The sequence below is a fragment of the Pomacea canaliculata genome, linkage group LG4 (assembly GCF_003073045.1).
Source record: "Pomacea canaliculata isolate SZHN2017 linkage group LG4, ASM307304v1, whole genome shotgun sequence".
In the NCBI taxonomy this organism is placed as follows: Eukaryota; Metazoa; Mollusca; class Gastropoda; order Architaenioglossa; family Ampullariidae; genus Pomacea; species Pomacea canaliculata.
Genome location: NC_037593.1, coordinates 27,391,269 through 27,405,453, shown reverse-complemented (window position 1 = coordinate 27,405,453; position 14,185 = coordinate 27,391,269). Strand labels below are relative to the sequence as shown.

General features: G+C 43.6%; 2 protein-coding genes across 5 annotated transcripts; one reads left to right on the top strand and one right to left on the bottom strand.

Annotated features, from left to right (window-relative positions):
* Window positions 1-6,812, top strand: LOC112561150. Of its 4 annotated transcripts, none has more exons than XM_025233444.1 (6): window positions 1-712; window positions 1,676-1,870; window positions 2,045-2,224; window positions 2,476-2,675; window positions 3,520-5,184; window positions 6,000-6,810. In XM_025233444.1, exons 3-6 carry the CDS (start codon window positions 2,062-2,064, stop codon window positions 6,315-6,317), a joined length of 2,346 nt encoding a protein of 781 aa, XP_025089229.1. In that variant the 5' UTR covers window positions 1-712; window positions 1,676-1,870; window positions 2,045-2,061; the 3' UTR covers window positions 6,318-6,810. The 4 variants fall into 4 exon arrangements, with proteins under 4 accessions (XP_025089229.1, XP_025089231.1, XP_025089232.1 ...); XM_025233446.1 differs by having other exon boundaries at window positions 1,628-1,870; XM_025233447.1 differs by lacking the exon at window positions 1,676-1,870 and having other exon boundaries at window positions 6,000-6,812.
* A 194-nt stretch (window positions 6,813-7,006) lies between these two features.
* LOC112561165 (glycoprotein-N-acetylgalactosamine 3-beta-galactosyltransferase 1-like) lies at window positions 7,007-14,185 on the bottom strand. The gene is made up of 7 exons (XM_025233467.1): window positions 13,083-14,185; window positions 10,640-10,702; window positions 8,921-9,147; window positions 8,491-8,646; window positions 8,186-8,275; window positions 7,851-8,042; window positions 7,007-7,505 (listed from the first exon to the last, which is right to left on the bottom strand). The coding sequence occupies exons 1-7, from the start codon at window positions 13,285-13,287 to the stop codon at window positions 7,278-7,280; spliced, it is 1,161 nt and encodes a 386-aa protein (XP_025089252.1). The 5' UTR covers window positions 13,288-14,185; the 3' UTR covers window positions 7,007-7,277.

Here is a 14,185-nt window from a genome sequence, read left to right as displayed (position 1 = left end):
AACTTATTTCCTTTTCGCTTCATGGGAAGAATATAATTACATTTCGTCTGCGATGTGTTAATTATAGTTTTTGTCTGGCCATCTAATTGTTCCCCTGATTTCAGCTACGGAATTCTCGATGGGGTGCACGGAAGTAGGGAATGGTAGTGGGGACAAACATTTATGAAGCTCTCGTCACCCACCCCAGCTTCTTCAAAATTCTGTCCTAGAAAGGTACGAATGCATGTGTGGCTTTGTGATTTGTCCCTGATGTTATGCTTGAATGTTCTAGAGGTAGCAGCAAGTCTTCTTCCCTCCCCTCCCGTCGTCTTTGTTCAGCTTTTGAATGGCGGTGGTTTTTGCTTTTTAAAACTCGACTAGCCAGTTTACCTGAAAAAAAAAAGCTTACGGGTGTATTATATGTCAGAAATAATCTGCTTTCACATTAAGGTATTCGCCACCTGTGTATGCAGCGAGGAGACTATATAATTGAAACGATATCTGAAGAAGCCATACTGCGTGGGTATTTTAATCAGACGAAAAAGGAAAAAAAAAAAACCAAACTTTTCAAGTAAGAGGGTTAACTTTCAAATTCTTGTTAATACGCTGCTTTCTTGAGCACATAGCATTCACACCAAAGGTAGTTCAGCCACAACTGTAGCTGTCAGTCAGCTTGCAGTGTGAAACGATCCCTCCAACGTTCCAGCAGATGAATCTCAGACGATCTTGACAGGTACGGAAAGCTGTGTAGAGCCATATACATAGCTGGAATGATTGTTTAAATGAATTTAAAGCTTTGAGAAAACATCTGGCGATAGTTCTCTGTCTCACTGTTCATGTGTATGTGTGTTTTTTTCTTCTTTACTGAATACGAGGTAGACCATCTGTATATGCATGCGTGTGTGTATATGTGATAAAAGCCTTGCATGTCGCACAAAAACGTTCTCGATCGAAACTCGGTCGATTTGGTGTACATAGGAACTGACTTTTAGTAAGCATGAACAAGATGGCCACCTCGAAACTCGTTCAAGGACTATTTGTGTGTGTCTGTTGCTGTGAGAGCTGAGATTGGAGGAGCCAAAGAGTCCAGCACCACAAATATGTTATCTTCCCTTCACTCGAAACATTGTTGCCGATCTCACCTCATCACTTTAGAGAGTGCCCGTGTTTTAACTACAACATTTTACTGATGCCGCGCATGAATCCCGACTCATTAATTCCGGAATCGTATTCCCGCGTCTCCATAGGCAACCTGATCGATGAATCAGGGAAGGGAGCAGGCAGCAGCTGGCAAGGATGCGGCTTCCCTTTCCTCATTTAATCACAAGAATCATGCGCTACACATATTAGACGACCTACAGTTCGTTGTCCAAATGGTACTATAGGTTGTAGAAACCTTTCCCATTTTGCTTTGAATTTCGTCGGTATTGTGCATTGCCTGCAATGCATTGAGAGATGCGTGCATGCGTGTGGTTATTTGCTCACTCACATACGTGTACACGCTCATATGTACAACGTAGGGAATCTGATAATCTATTTATTAGCTATCTGGGACACGCCGCGAAACCTCCACTGAGGAAAAAGGGAGGGACAGAAACAACAGGTGACAGTAACACTTATTTTACCGGCGATATATCTGCCCTCTCAGGTGACAGGCGTCAGCCCAGCAACACAACTATTCCCCTCCATGTTGCAGGAGCCACTACACTTTGCAAACTTAGAGGCCATTGCTTTTTCCGCCGAGTGTTTCCTGGCTGATATGCGATACCGGGGATACTTCACTTGCATATTTCGAAACTTCGTGACGATTTTGTGGACAGCAGGAAGTCTAGGACAGACGTCGAGGAATGAAATTCTGATCACCGGGAGAAAAACCCACAACCAGCTGACTGTAAGAATCTGAGAGAACTTAGAAAATCTCTGTACAAAAGTTTATGTCTGTGTGTTCGTCTCATAAATCAGATCCAATAATACTTTTTTTTTAAAATATATATATTGGTGGGGTGGTGGTGGAAGGGGTCGGTATTTATGTACTGGGCTCAGGAATTCCTTCTCATGTTTACAGCACTGGCATCAAGAAGCATGATCTTCGCCTGGCTGCTGAGAAGGCGCGAGGAAGATTACTTCCCCTGTCTTTTCCCCTGGGTAGTTTTCGTCCTAACGTTGGCCATACGGGTGCATTACGTCAACCAACCGCACAACTGGTGGGTCGTGCACCCCGACGAAATTTTCCAGTCGTTAGAAGGTGTGTTTAGAGATGTTTGTCGATGACACATCGTTGACAAGGATTGACTTTTTTTTTTAAGTCTTGCATACATTCGGTTAGCCGTTTACTGTTAGATTGTCTATTTGCCATTTTTTCTGTTCTCTCCATTTCTCTGTATGCCTGAGAAAAAAAGATAAAGTAAATGTGTGTGCGTGTGTGTGCGCGTGTGTGTGCGCGCATCTATCTACAGTGATATTTTCCACATCTGATCACGTGGTCTTTACGATCAGTTGCCCACAGCGAGCAGTATGGCTATGGATTCCGCCCGTTCGAGTTCATGGCACCAGAGGACGGTGCCAACGCTACCCTCGCCCGGCAGGTGGAACTGCACCACGGACTGTACGCCCTCCGCTCCTTTCTCGTGCCGCAAGCTTACGTCACAGTCACGTGGTTCCTGCACGTGCTGGGCTTCAACTTCCCACCTTTTGTGGTGAGACAGCTATACTACTTAAATAAAACCAATGGTTTTATAATTACAACAACAACAACAACAACAACAACAACAACAACAACAACAACAACAACAACAACAACAATTCGTAGAGACCATTTTCTTGCGTTGAGGCGAGCTCTATAATGCGATGTGCACGAAAGACTAAACGAGCTGAGTTAATTAACAGAACGACAACAACAAACGAAAGCAGCAACAATTAACCTGATGACACCAAAGTAACTATGATAAAAATGAGAAACTAAGGAAGGAGAGGAAGTAAGAAAGACAGTAGAGAGAAAGAATAAATGAAAGAAAGCAGTAAATAAAGAGCATATGAAAACGACACAGGGAAACATGTTGGCAGAAAGACAAGCAACATTGTTATGTATAATATATGAATGCCTCGTTTAAGACTAGTTTAATCACTTCTCTATAAACTTTTTCAACTCATCTAACCTGTCTTCCCATTCTGCTGCGGTGAAAATAAATTTCTGTAGCAGTTCTAACTTGCCATCTCTTTGATCCCTCTTCTGACACCAAGTTTGTGATGGCGGCGTCTGGATAGGAGAACAAGGGAGGTAACATGTATAATAGGACCTCAAGTTTCAGCAGCTAATTTATCTTTTAGTCGCATTTTGTATAATTAATTCGCGACCTAAACGATTATGTGTCACGGAAAACAACCACCATGACAAATCCCACCGCCCGTCTGCTCTTGTCTCTCCTCTCTCCGCATCAACAAAAAGCCATTATCTTCTTTTGTTTATGTTTTTTTTTTTTAAATCAAGATAATGCCATGCAGCCCTCTTCCCTTGATCCCATGCCCCTCATTCTGTTGTAGGTGTGGAAGACTGCCCATGCCGTGGTTGCGTCCACTCTGCCGCTGGTGGTCTATCGTTACGTCACTGCCGTCTTCCGGTCTCACGACACCGCGTCTCTGGCCGCCATCTTCGTGGCGTCTTGCATGATGCTGCACGTTTTCGGCACGCACACCCTGCTGAACAGCCTCCTGGCTCCTCCAGTCTTTGCAGCCTTGACCCATCTGCACGCGATCGTGGCCCCGTCGTCCAACACGTCAGGCGTGACCGCGGGGAGTAACTGCGCGCGCAGCAGGCGTGAAGCAGACGACACTTACGATGTGGGACGCCCGAGCAGCCGAGTGCAGCAAACGAGTAAATCTAAGGAGCGAGCTGCAGCAACCACCACTGCTGCTTTCTCGAAGATTCCGTCACAGCGAAACAGCCGTCAACGTCACGACCGGAGGGTGAGACCTATTCTTCGAGATGTTCTTGATCCCAACAAAGACACCTCACCTTCCAGCGGCACTGTTGTCGACAGACAGACGATCGGAAGTAATTCTGCGCATGACAGTGGGTCGCTGCAGGCATTTCCGGCGACTCATCACCTGAGTTATCGGAGTAGCTTTACAGCAGGCGCCGTACTGGGGCTGTGCTGCTACGTTCGTACCGACGTGGTCGCACTGGGTCTAGCGGTCCTGCTGCCTCACTGGAGACCCTTCAGCACCCGATATCAATACGTCGTTTCAGGAATGTTTGGCGCCTTGTGCGGAGCTGGGGTAGGACTCCTGGACGACTTCAGGTGCTATGGCTGGGGCATTGCCTCTCCTTTAAACTGGTTCACGTTCAACGTGCAAAAAGACTTGTCCGCTGTCATCTTCGGAGAGAACTCACCCCGAAGGTACGTCGAGGGGATATTTTTTCAAAATGCCGGCATGGCCAGTCTTTGTGTCGTATCTGTAGTTGGCACCTTGCTTTCTTCTTTTAACAACATAGCTCCGAATACTGGAACCCGCGGACCAGACAAACGCTCGTTTGGGCCATTTCTGCGCACGACGACAGCCTGGGTGACGCTGCTTCTGATGTACTCGTGCAAAGGTCACAAGGAGCTGCGGTTTGTGCACAACGTCATCGTTCTGATGCTCATCTCATGCGCGTCTGCAGTCCACTCCATCTTACTGACTCTGCGGCTCTCTCGCACTAAGAGCGAGCTTCTCCTCAACGTCACGCTGGCGCTTTTCGTCTACAGCCAATGGCGGGACGTGGTTGGGCTGACGTCATCGTCCAATCCCAGTGGCAACAAAATGGCCTTTCTCAAATTCCCGGACATTCAAGATGTCAACATTTGCCTGCGCTACGTCGCGAGAAGGCCTGACGTCAGAGGTTTATTCATCGACAAGGATCTGTACGTTACGGGTGGATACACCCTTCTCCGAAAGAACGTCTCCATCTTCGGCTTCTGCAACAAAAACTTTCTCGAGTTTTCCATGGCGTCTCGCCGTACGTTGCCGTCCCGTCTTTGGCTTGGTGCTCAGCGTCACGTGTCTGTGGCTTATTTTGGAGACGTGTCCAACTACGTCTCCGTGCCCAATTCTCACTACGTGATGAAGTTCGTTTTAGAAGACAGAAGATACAACTACATCGTGGTCCAGAAGAACCACGGCATCCAATATTTTGGACCAGCAGTCTTTCAGTATGGATCGTACGAGGTAGCAATATTCGTGGCATGGGTGCGGGTTTTGGGATTGAAGGGGTGGAGGAGGTTGTAAAACATGCTGGGTACAGGTTCTGGTGAAGTTAGTGAGGGTACCAAAAAAAAAAAAATGCACTGAACTAACAACACACAGATGATCCATGTCTCACCTAGAACTAAATCAGCCCTTGTTTCTGTGTCAGCTCAACCTTGTCTTCGTTAAGAGAGAAATGATAAATTCAAGAAGCCTCATACTTCATTCCACTCCGTCACTTGACCACATCTAATCTTCAGAAGTGGCTGTTATGAAGTTACATGGCAAAATGGGGAACTCAAAGAAAAGTATTTTTGTTTCTTAAGTTATAAAGTGGTATGCAGACCCCACAGACACCACTTCATGTTTCTTGACAACAGGGTACCTTTGCCACCATTTTATAACTGTAGATTCAAAGGTAAAACATCTGCGGGGTCTGGAACCACTTTGTAACTTCGGAAACAAGACGCACTTGTCTTTAAATTCTCCATGTTGCCCTAGGGCAACGAATTATCCTCGCTTCATGACGACTGCTCCTGACATGTAGATGGGCAACCAGTAAGCGTCTTCGTACCATGCAAACTTTGTTTATTCATACAGATACGTGTTCGTACAAAGTACCTACACTGTCATTCTAATTTTCCTTCTACCATTCCTGATTTTGTTTTTCCTTTCCCTCTTGCTGTCTCACTCTTTTCAACTTTTTTGTTTCCATTTCCTTTTTTTTTTTTCGGTTTCTCTTGCACTTTTCTGACTCTTTCAACACTGCACTTTCGACTGAGTGTATTCTGTTCCAGGTGTTTAAACGCGGCGACGACCCGGCAACCAACGCCTACCTGTCGCAGGTAGCGGCAACCATCACACCTGTCCACAACGCCACGGTCCTCGAGCATGAAGGTGACGTGCTGGTGCACCATGGTGCTTGGGCACGTGCAGCCGAACGCTTTAAGGCGGCGATGCTCGTGCAGCCTGATCGTGTCAGCCTCTACGGTCCTCTGGTCGTCTGCTACAGGAAGCTGGGAGAGGAGGACCGTTCACAGACGGTGATGGCAGAGTGCTGGCGCAGGTTCGGCGCAGCGGCATGTCAAGCAACGAGAGGCATTACACCTTTGTAGCACTGATATAGAAACTAATGAACAAACCCTGTGACAGGAAAATAATGGGAGAAGGGGACTGATAAAGAAACTATACTTCCTTGATTGACAGAAATAATTGAAATACTTGCAACAATCTTCCTATGAAACATTACTGCTCAGTAATTCATTCAACGCACTCGTACGATATTCATTTCAAGACTTTGAAGATTTTTACACGCTGATCTTCAAGAATGCGAACTAACCCAGTTTAAATCATCTGAATATTCAATAGCAGAATGAGTGTTGACATTTTGTAGAATAAGTATGTCTGAAAGTGAAATGCAATGTTGATGAAGACGAAGCATCATGTTTTGCTGAAGATTGAGGCGCCTGTCGCCTGCTGAGAATTTTCACATTCAGATTAGTTGCAGTTGTTTCCTTTGGTGCATATTTGAACCTTAAAATAAAGTAATATAATTAAAAAAAAATAAATTCTTTTGTGCGCAAAACAAGTCGCACAAAATCCATCAATTTAGCCACCAACCACCACACCCCTCCCAACACACTCAAATTATAGAGCTTGACACAAAAATAAATTTCTTTAAAAAATCCGTCGCTCCGTTCTAAATTGTGATATGTCACCCGACCCACTCCAATCGTCGAAATGTAAACCTTAACAAGGTACAAAAGGGACATCAAGAGAACACAGCACGTGCAACAATAAAAGCGTTTCACAAGAATTTCGCTAATTTAATATCAATGACTGAATAGAATAAGCTTTACTCAGATTAAATCGCAGCATGTTTCAATTAAAATCACAGTTGGAAGCTTGCAGGACGGTTTGCAACACCAAAAACGGCCAGCTAATCTAGGATGGGGGGAAAAAAAACCCCATCACCAACAGATTTTGACTCAGGTGGGTTTAATCATAGAAAACAACATCCACACATGCTTCATACCCTCCCCACCCGCCACTCGCACAATACACTCATCAGACTGTCAAGAGTTTTGAGCTTGGTTCTGCACTTGGTTTGGACCTTGCTGGTGTCTGTTGATGTAGGGCCGTCGTGTGTCTAGAGTATCGTTGGTGAAAAAGCGGCGAAATAGTTCTGGTGGAGAGATTCGGCCGTACACCGCCATGCGGTAAAGCGCGAACTCCAGGAGGTACATCATCTCAGGGGTAACGTAGTGCATGGAGATGAGCAGTTGACTGCAGCATGCCGGCCCCTGTGAAAGAAATGAGCAGGTTCTACTTTTTACAGCAAATTTCACAACTTTACTGGCTACACAAGAAATTCTAAAGCAAAATATATATTCCAAATGTTACGCTTCTTACGGGTTGCCTAACTACTTATTACACTGAGAAGTAAAATATTTTTCTCAAATTTCTAATACATATTGATCCAAAGTTCTTTTGCATATCTGATACAATACATATCTAAAGCAAAGCAAAAGTTTCATCACAAAAAATTGTCAATCTGGTAAACTAACAAAAATTAACGACAGCAATGGAGGAGTCGACAGACAAATTAAGAAGCGGCTTTCTTATTAACTAATCACTGCAACACTCACCAAAGGGATCCGGACCCACTCGTATTCAGTGATATCGGTAATCCGTGGTCCCATGAAGCTCTTTTGTGGACTCATGGGCAGGAAGGTGTCGCGACGGAAGCGGTCACGTGATTCATACATGGACACATTCAGAGCACGCATACACTGACCAACGAACATGTCTTCGTCTGTCAGGCTGGAATTACACACTTTCTGCACAAATATATGGCGACAGTCATTGCAGTGTCATTACAATATTTAAAAAAAAATGTTTTTATTATTTATTTTTGCTTTCGTGTAAATCTTGTTTGTTGCAAAGTGAATTCTCTATCACCTGCTCCTTAATCCACACTCACCTGTCCTTGGAAGCCCTCTAAGACAAGCCGTTTGATGGCGGATTTGCTGAGCACATAACCTGCACCACCGCTGTTGTAGCCAGGCCCGTACTGTCACACACACACAAACACAGATTTTCGATGCTTAAAAAGTTGTTTAGTTGTGCTTCTTCTATCTTTGAATTTTCTTAGATAGACATTTATTTTAATAAATTTTGTCAGACTAATTTCTCTTTCTGTTTTTGCAGCTGAGATTTAATTGTTTGCTTGAAGCTTAGAAACTTTAACCTAGTTGTGTAAAATAACCGCCAGAAAGGCTGCCTTACCTTGAAGGGATGGCCAATGTAAACAGTTGCCTTGGGGTCAAAGTGCATTAACAAGAATCGAAGGTTCTCCATCACAACGTATGTGTCATCATCAGCCTTCAAGAACCAATCGTATTTGTCCACGACATTCTTGTATATCCACGTCATCATCCGCTTCTGCCAGAGCGAGAGAGAGAGAGAGGCAATTAATAACAGTCTCAATTTGTTGTTGACTTTCACAAAAACAAACAAACAAACAAACAAACAAAAACGAGCAGATATATTAACCCTAACTCTACTTTTTCCGAGATTAACATAAATCAAGGTCTGGTGAAAAAACACAACAAACAAACAGCAGATAAATATATTTTCCTATTTCATCGAGATTATTTTAATCCTCTAACGCATTTACTATCGTTCCTACAATTTCTTTTTTCGGAGCTTAATTTACCGTCTTAGCGACTAGGTTATTTCTGCCGTCGGGTACTCCAAGGTCAAGGCTACCTGGAGGAAGGGGGCGGCCCGCTGACGTCATGACGAACACGTGCGCGTCACAGCGCTGAGCCCACGTGCTGTTGACGGCCAAAAGCTTGGGGAGTGACGTCTGTCGTGACGTCATCCAGCAGAAGATGCGAGCTTGACGTCGAACATTCTTGGCGATGGAGTCGTTGATAAAAACTGCAAAACAACAACAACAATACGCGCTATAAATACATATAGCTATAGTTTTCATATCACAAAAAGTAGTTTTCCACACCTTCCCACCGCCTGAACACTTTATCTATATCCACCAAAATTATGGTTATTAAAAAATTATTTTTGTAGAGTAAGAGCTGTTTGTAAACAACATTCGCTTATTCTGCCTTTTTTTTATATCAATCGTCAGATGTCTCTCCTCGGTGAGATACCGTTTTGTGTGCGTGTGCCCGCGCGTACTTGTTGTAATTCCGGTGTCACCATCAAATGGCATTTTACATTAAATAAATATGTTTCACTTGTTTGAAATACTGTGTGTTTGACAAGTACATAAGAAAGAAAATGTGTCTAATTCATGTGAAGCCTCTATTAAATGTTTGTAGCAAATCTGTAGAGTGTAGACACAGACAAGGTTGGGGGGAATAATTTTTTTCATTTCATCCCGTAATGCCTAGATAAACACAAACTTACAAAATATACACGAAAAATGCAATATTTAACACCACACATACACAAGACAACACAGTCACCTAAGAGTACATTCACTAGCAAAAAAAACAAAAACAAAAACAAAAAAAGCCATCAAACACAATGTGCACTCACTTCATCCTCTCATGAATGCCACAAAACACTCCTTTCAAACCCTGTTGAAAAGCACAGTGTTGTCCATAGGAATGGGAATCCCATGGGAATCCCATGGGAAACGTCCCATGGGATGGGATGGGACGGGACAGCACACACTTGTATTTCCCATGGTAGTCGATACTTGATATTGCAAAATAAATTTACTGTTATTTCATTCATCAAGGATTTAAATCTTTCCTCTGAATCATCTATTGTATGTGAAGTAGCAGGAATTATAGAACAAAAGCCGAAAACTGGTTTTCAGTGTTGTCCATAGAATTGTTAATACCATGGGAATCCCATGGGAAACGTCCCGTGGGATGGGACGGGATGGGACAGGCATAAATTGCCATGGGACGGGATGGGATGGGATAGAAAAATATGTCCCATGGACAACCCTGGAAAAGCACAACAGCTATAAAGTATGTTCAGCAAACGTGAACTAACACACTCCTTTCAACACAAAAATTTAACATGGAAACCAAATCCGAGCACCTGGCCTCCCGTTCCACCTAAAAGCCCACATTACTATCTCGAACTCGTTATGACTCTCCACTACCGGTTTCACAACAATACCCCAACATACATCATCACTTTAAAAAATTTCTGCAGGACCAACATTCATTCTTTTAAAAATATTTGTTTAATCCACAAGGGAGATAGCATGTTGTATATAAAACACCAGGGCGTATGTGGGCTGTGGGTATTTTCGGTGCGAGCAAGCCTCAAACAACCTCTTCTTAAGTATGTTGCAGCAAGATTACAAATTTATATGGTATAATTGTGCGCAACATACAGATACACAAACAACATAATATACACATAAGATAATAGAAATAAACAAACTTACGTGTTCTGTCGTCCAATGGCCACGGCCCAATCTCTTGCAAACTCTTCACCAACATCGCGTCATCTTTTTAAAGAGAAACACAAAATGATGCACAACAGTTAATTCAGTCAGATGCAAGCGTCTGCATATGACAGATGAATGAAAATGTTTTTCTTATACATGTAGCATCTAAAACTGAAGACTGGAGCTTTCCAAAAAAGCATTATTTCTAATTTGTTTGATAAATAGTCATAAAAATGCTAGGTGTGCTGCATGGTGCCTACTTCTAATGAACGGGATAGCTCTGACCCAGCTGAAACTTAAAACTGAAAATATTTCTGATTATGAGATCCTTAAAAAAATTTACCTGTAAACAATGTACTGCTTCTCCTCTTACTGTCTGACAAAAAATTGGTACAAAAGTTTCTTTCCTTTATGCTAGCGTTGATTTGCTTTGAAAACGGAATTTTTTACGATCTTTTTTTCGCAAATCTCTGGCCCACCTGTTTCCCCTGACTTACTTAATCTCACCCCACACCTGTGTCTGTCTCGATGCCCCACCGTACCTCAACTACAGCTTGTGCTGGGGTAGCGAAGTATGTACACACAATATTTTTACATTTCAAGGCTTGGTGCCGCCTTCTCTGTGAAAAATGCTTGTGTGTACCAGGTATACATGTCTCACCTGTATATATTAGGTTTTATTTGTCAATACTAGGTATCAATGTCTCAACCTACAACTGCATACACAATGTATCCTCCAAAAAATGGACACCAGAACAGGTCATTACTTATGTATCAGCCAAACTTACGAGCAGGAACCTATCTAAGAGTAATCATTCACTTCCATACGCAAATTGTAGTCCTCCTCTCCCCCCCACACACACACTCTCCCTACTAAAATGGTCATCTCCACATCTCCTGCTACCCAATTCTACAGTTGTGAACTGTACTGATTCTTCTTCTATCGGAATTATGACAGCGAAGGTGGACATGAGTGTGCGCTTGAATAAAAACTCTACAAAATTAGTTTTAAAAATCCACGTGTACTATACGACGTGCACTGTCTTCATTCAAGGAAGGACCAGCCGCAGGTGGGTAGGCGAGAAATTCAACACCTTTGTGGCACAAATATACGGGAATGACGACATAGCCTCAATACCTGCGGTTACAATAAAACACGTAAACCAGACTGGTTTCCATGTGATTGTGCGAGAGATAGCCCTTCCCTCTCAAGAAAACCATTCCCTCTCAAGATTTTCGAGGACACACGCAAAAAGTCTCACGATTAAATTAACTTATAATCATAGCTCCACTACAATGATACAGGGAGACTTGGTGATTGCTGGTTTGCACCAAACAAAACTAGAAGGTCGGAGCGAATATCATCCATCAAAAACGATGAAAAAAATTTCATTAGATGAAAGCGTCAGGGTTAATCCCATCATGGATGTGTATAGGTGGATTGCTGTTCTCCGCTGTTAGTCTTGGCGAGCCTAAACAAAGAATGTGACTCAACCGGAAGCTTTGTACAAAACTACCTCGTTTTAGTAGTTAACTGGAAAAAAAATCGTCTGCCAGTCCAGTAATACAAGTTCGCGATCCCACGTACTTGTACAAGTGTGGAGGGTACCAAGCAACAGATAATTCAGATGACTGTCATAATTCAACACTCAACAACTGAATCATCGATTACCAAGTCGTAACTCAATCCTCTGTCACCCCAGTATTTCCTCTTTCCTCAGTCTTTCCTCGTTGTGTTTGGGTTTGAAATAACGAGACGGAAGATGAACTCTTTTGCCAATGAGGATTCGACAAACGCAGACAAACGCATTGTATACTAGGAGGCAACTGTCTCATTAATACGTGAGTCATCTTCGACAAACACACATGGCGATCTACTGGTACTGTACTGCCCCAGACCTGATTTTTAGACATTGTTGTCCATAAACAATTATTTTGCAAGCAGAAATTTTGAGCAAAGAAGACAATTCGCAGATTTTTTTTTTTTTTTTTTTTTTGTAACTTCACATTTCATTATCCATCAATAATATAATATCAATAACACAGCTTGTAATTTGTGTCGCATGCTGACATCTCAGGGAAAACATACATCGGTGTAAATGGATTTGTCGTACATGGATTCCTCAATCTTTTTCGCAAGCTGCTGTTTGTGACTGACTCCGTTCAAACCGCAGACATCAGCCCGGTTCTCAGTGATGGCTGAAGCATGACGACCCACATCCCACATCGTGTGTGTGAGAGAGAGAGAGAGAAAGGAGGAGGGGAATAATCTTCAGGACCATGACCTAATGATGGCTGCTTGATATTTTGATTGTTTGCTTCCACGCATCCCTTCCCACACACTAAGCAGTCCTTTTATAATAGCATCAGTGTCAGATGGATTCCGAACGCGCAAAAAGCTCACACACAACAATTATGTCTAAAAAAAAAAGCAACTCACCTGCTGATTTATCACGAAGTAGACAGTAGAACACGAGCGAGAACAGCATGATGGATAGGATCATGATGACCGTCGTGCGAGCGAGGGACCTGGCGCTCGTGAGGCAGCGGCGACGGATTCTGCAGGCCGACGCCATCTTTGCCCAGAAAGAGATGGGGAGTGAGTGATCGACTCCACACGAACTCTCCCGCCGTCCATGAATCATGGCGCATGCTGGGCTCTATATATGTCGCGCTTTCTTGTTTAATCGGGTGTGACTGTACCCGGGAGATGAGCACGGCCAGTCGATGTCAGACAACCCCACTGCAGTGTGCAGTCAGCAAGTGGCGAGTGTCGGTGATGGGACAGCGGAAAAATCTGTGTGTGTGTGTGTTTTGGAGTGGTGGGGTGGGTGGATTGGGGTAGACTACATCCCCTTATCGATATGTGCCACGTGTTCAGTGCCAAGTGTTTTCACAACTGAAGGCAGTAATCAGGATCGCTGTCCGTGGGTTCGTATTTGATCTCGGTCACACTTTTTTCTCTCTCTGCCTATCAGAGGTCCTTCGTGCCAACAGCAATCACCATCCTGAATAAAAAGCACGAGGACTATCATTAACCTTTTTATGAGAAATTACATTATCTAGTTCAGGAAACTTTCTTCGCAACGAAGCTATAACGTTCGTGGATAAGAAAAGTCAGAGCATATTTGTCAACTTCGGACTTGCTACACTCATCAGCTTTTATTTTTTCTGAGGATTCATGGCTGGTCAAACAAGTGTATTTCCACCAAGTAGCACTAACTGTTGGAAGTTGTGATCGGCATCTGCCAGTCGCAAATATTCAAGTTGCTGGCTAATCGGGGAAACAGATAACTATATCTCCCTGGGCTGGCCTGGACCTGTGGACTGGTCACAGGGTTTTCATCTTCAGGTTAAAAAGAAACTTTCAGCCGCACAGTTATTACTGCGTGTATATAAGCAGGCTGTGTGTGTGTGAATGTGCGCGCGCACTGTGTCCACCATGACTGCGTGAGTGTCGGAGTGAGAGAGTGCGTGAGTAAGCGAGTGCTTCTGTGAGTGAGTGATTTGGTTGATCAGTCAGCCAACTTCGGAGGTCCTCGG

Excerpts from the sequence above, each read along its gene's own strand:
- LOC112561165 (XM_025233467.1), bottom strand. The coding sequence starts at position 13,287 with ATGATTCATGGACGGCGGGAGAGTTCGTGTGGAGTCGATCACTCACTC. Across the intron at positions 9,148-10,639 it reads GCCATTGGACGACAGAACAC|TTTTTATCAACGACTCCATC; the intron begins GTAAGTTTGTTT and ends GTTGTTTTGCAG. Across the intron at positions 8,043-8,185 it reads TAGAGGGCTTCCAAGGACAG|AAAGTGTGTAATTCCAGCCT; the intron begins GTGAGTGTGGAT and ends ATATTTGTGCAG.
- LOC112561150 (XM_025233447.1), top strand. The coding sequence starts at position 2,062 with ATGATCTTCGCCTGGCTGCTGAGAAGGCGCGAGGAAGATTACTTCCCC. Across the intron at positions 2,225-2,475 it reads AATTTTCCAGTCGTTAGAAG|TTGCCCACAGCGAGCAGTAT; the intron begins GTGTGTTTAGAG and ends CTTTACGATCAG. Across the intron at positions 5,185-5,999 it reads TTCAGTATGGATCGTACGAG|GTGTTTAAACGCGGCGACGA; the intron begins GTAGCAATATTC and ends ATTCTGTTCCAG.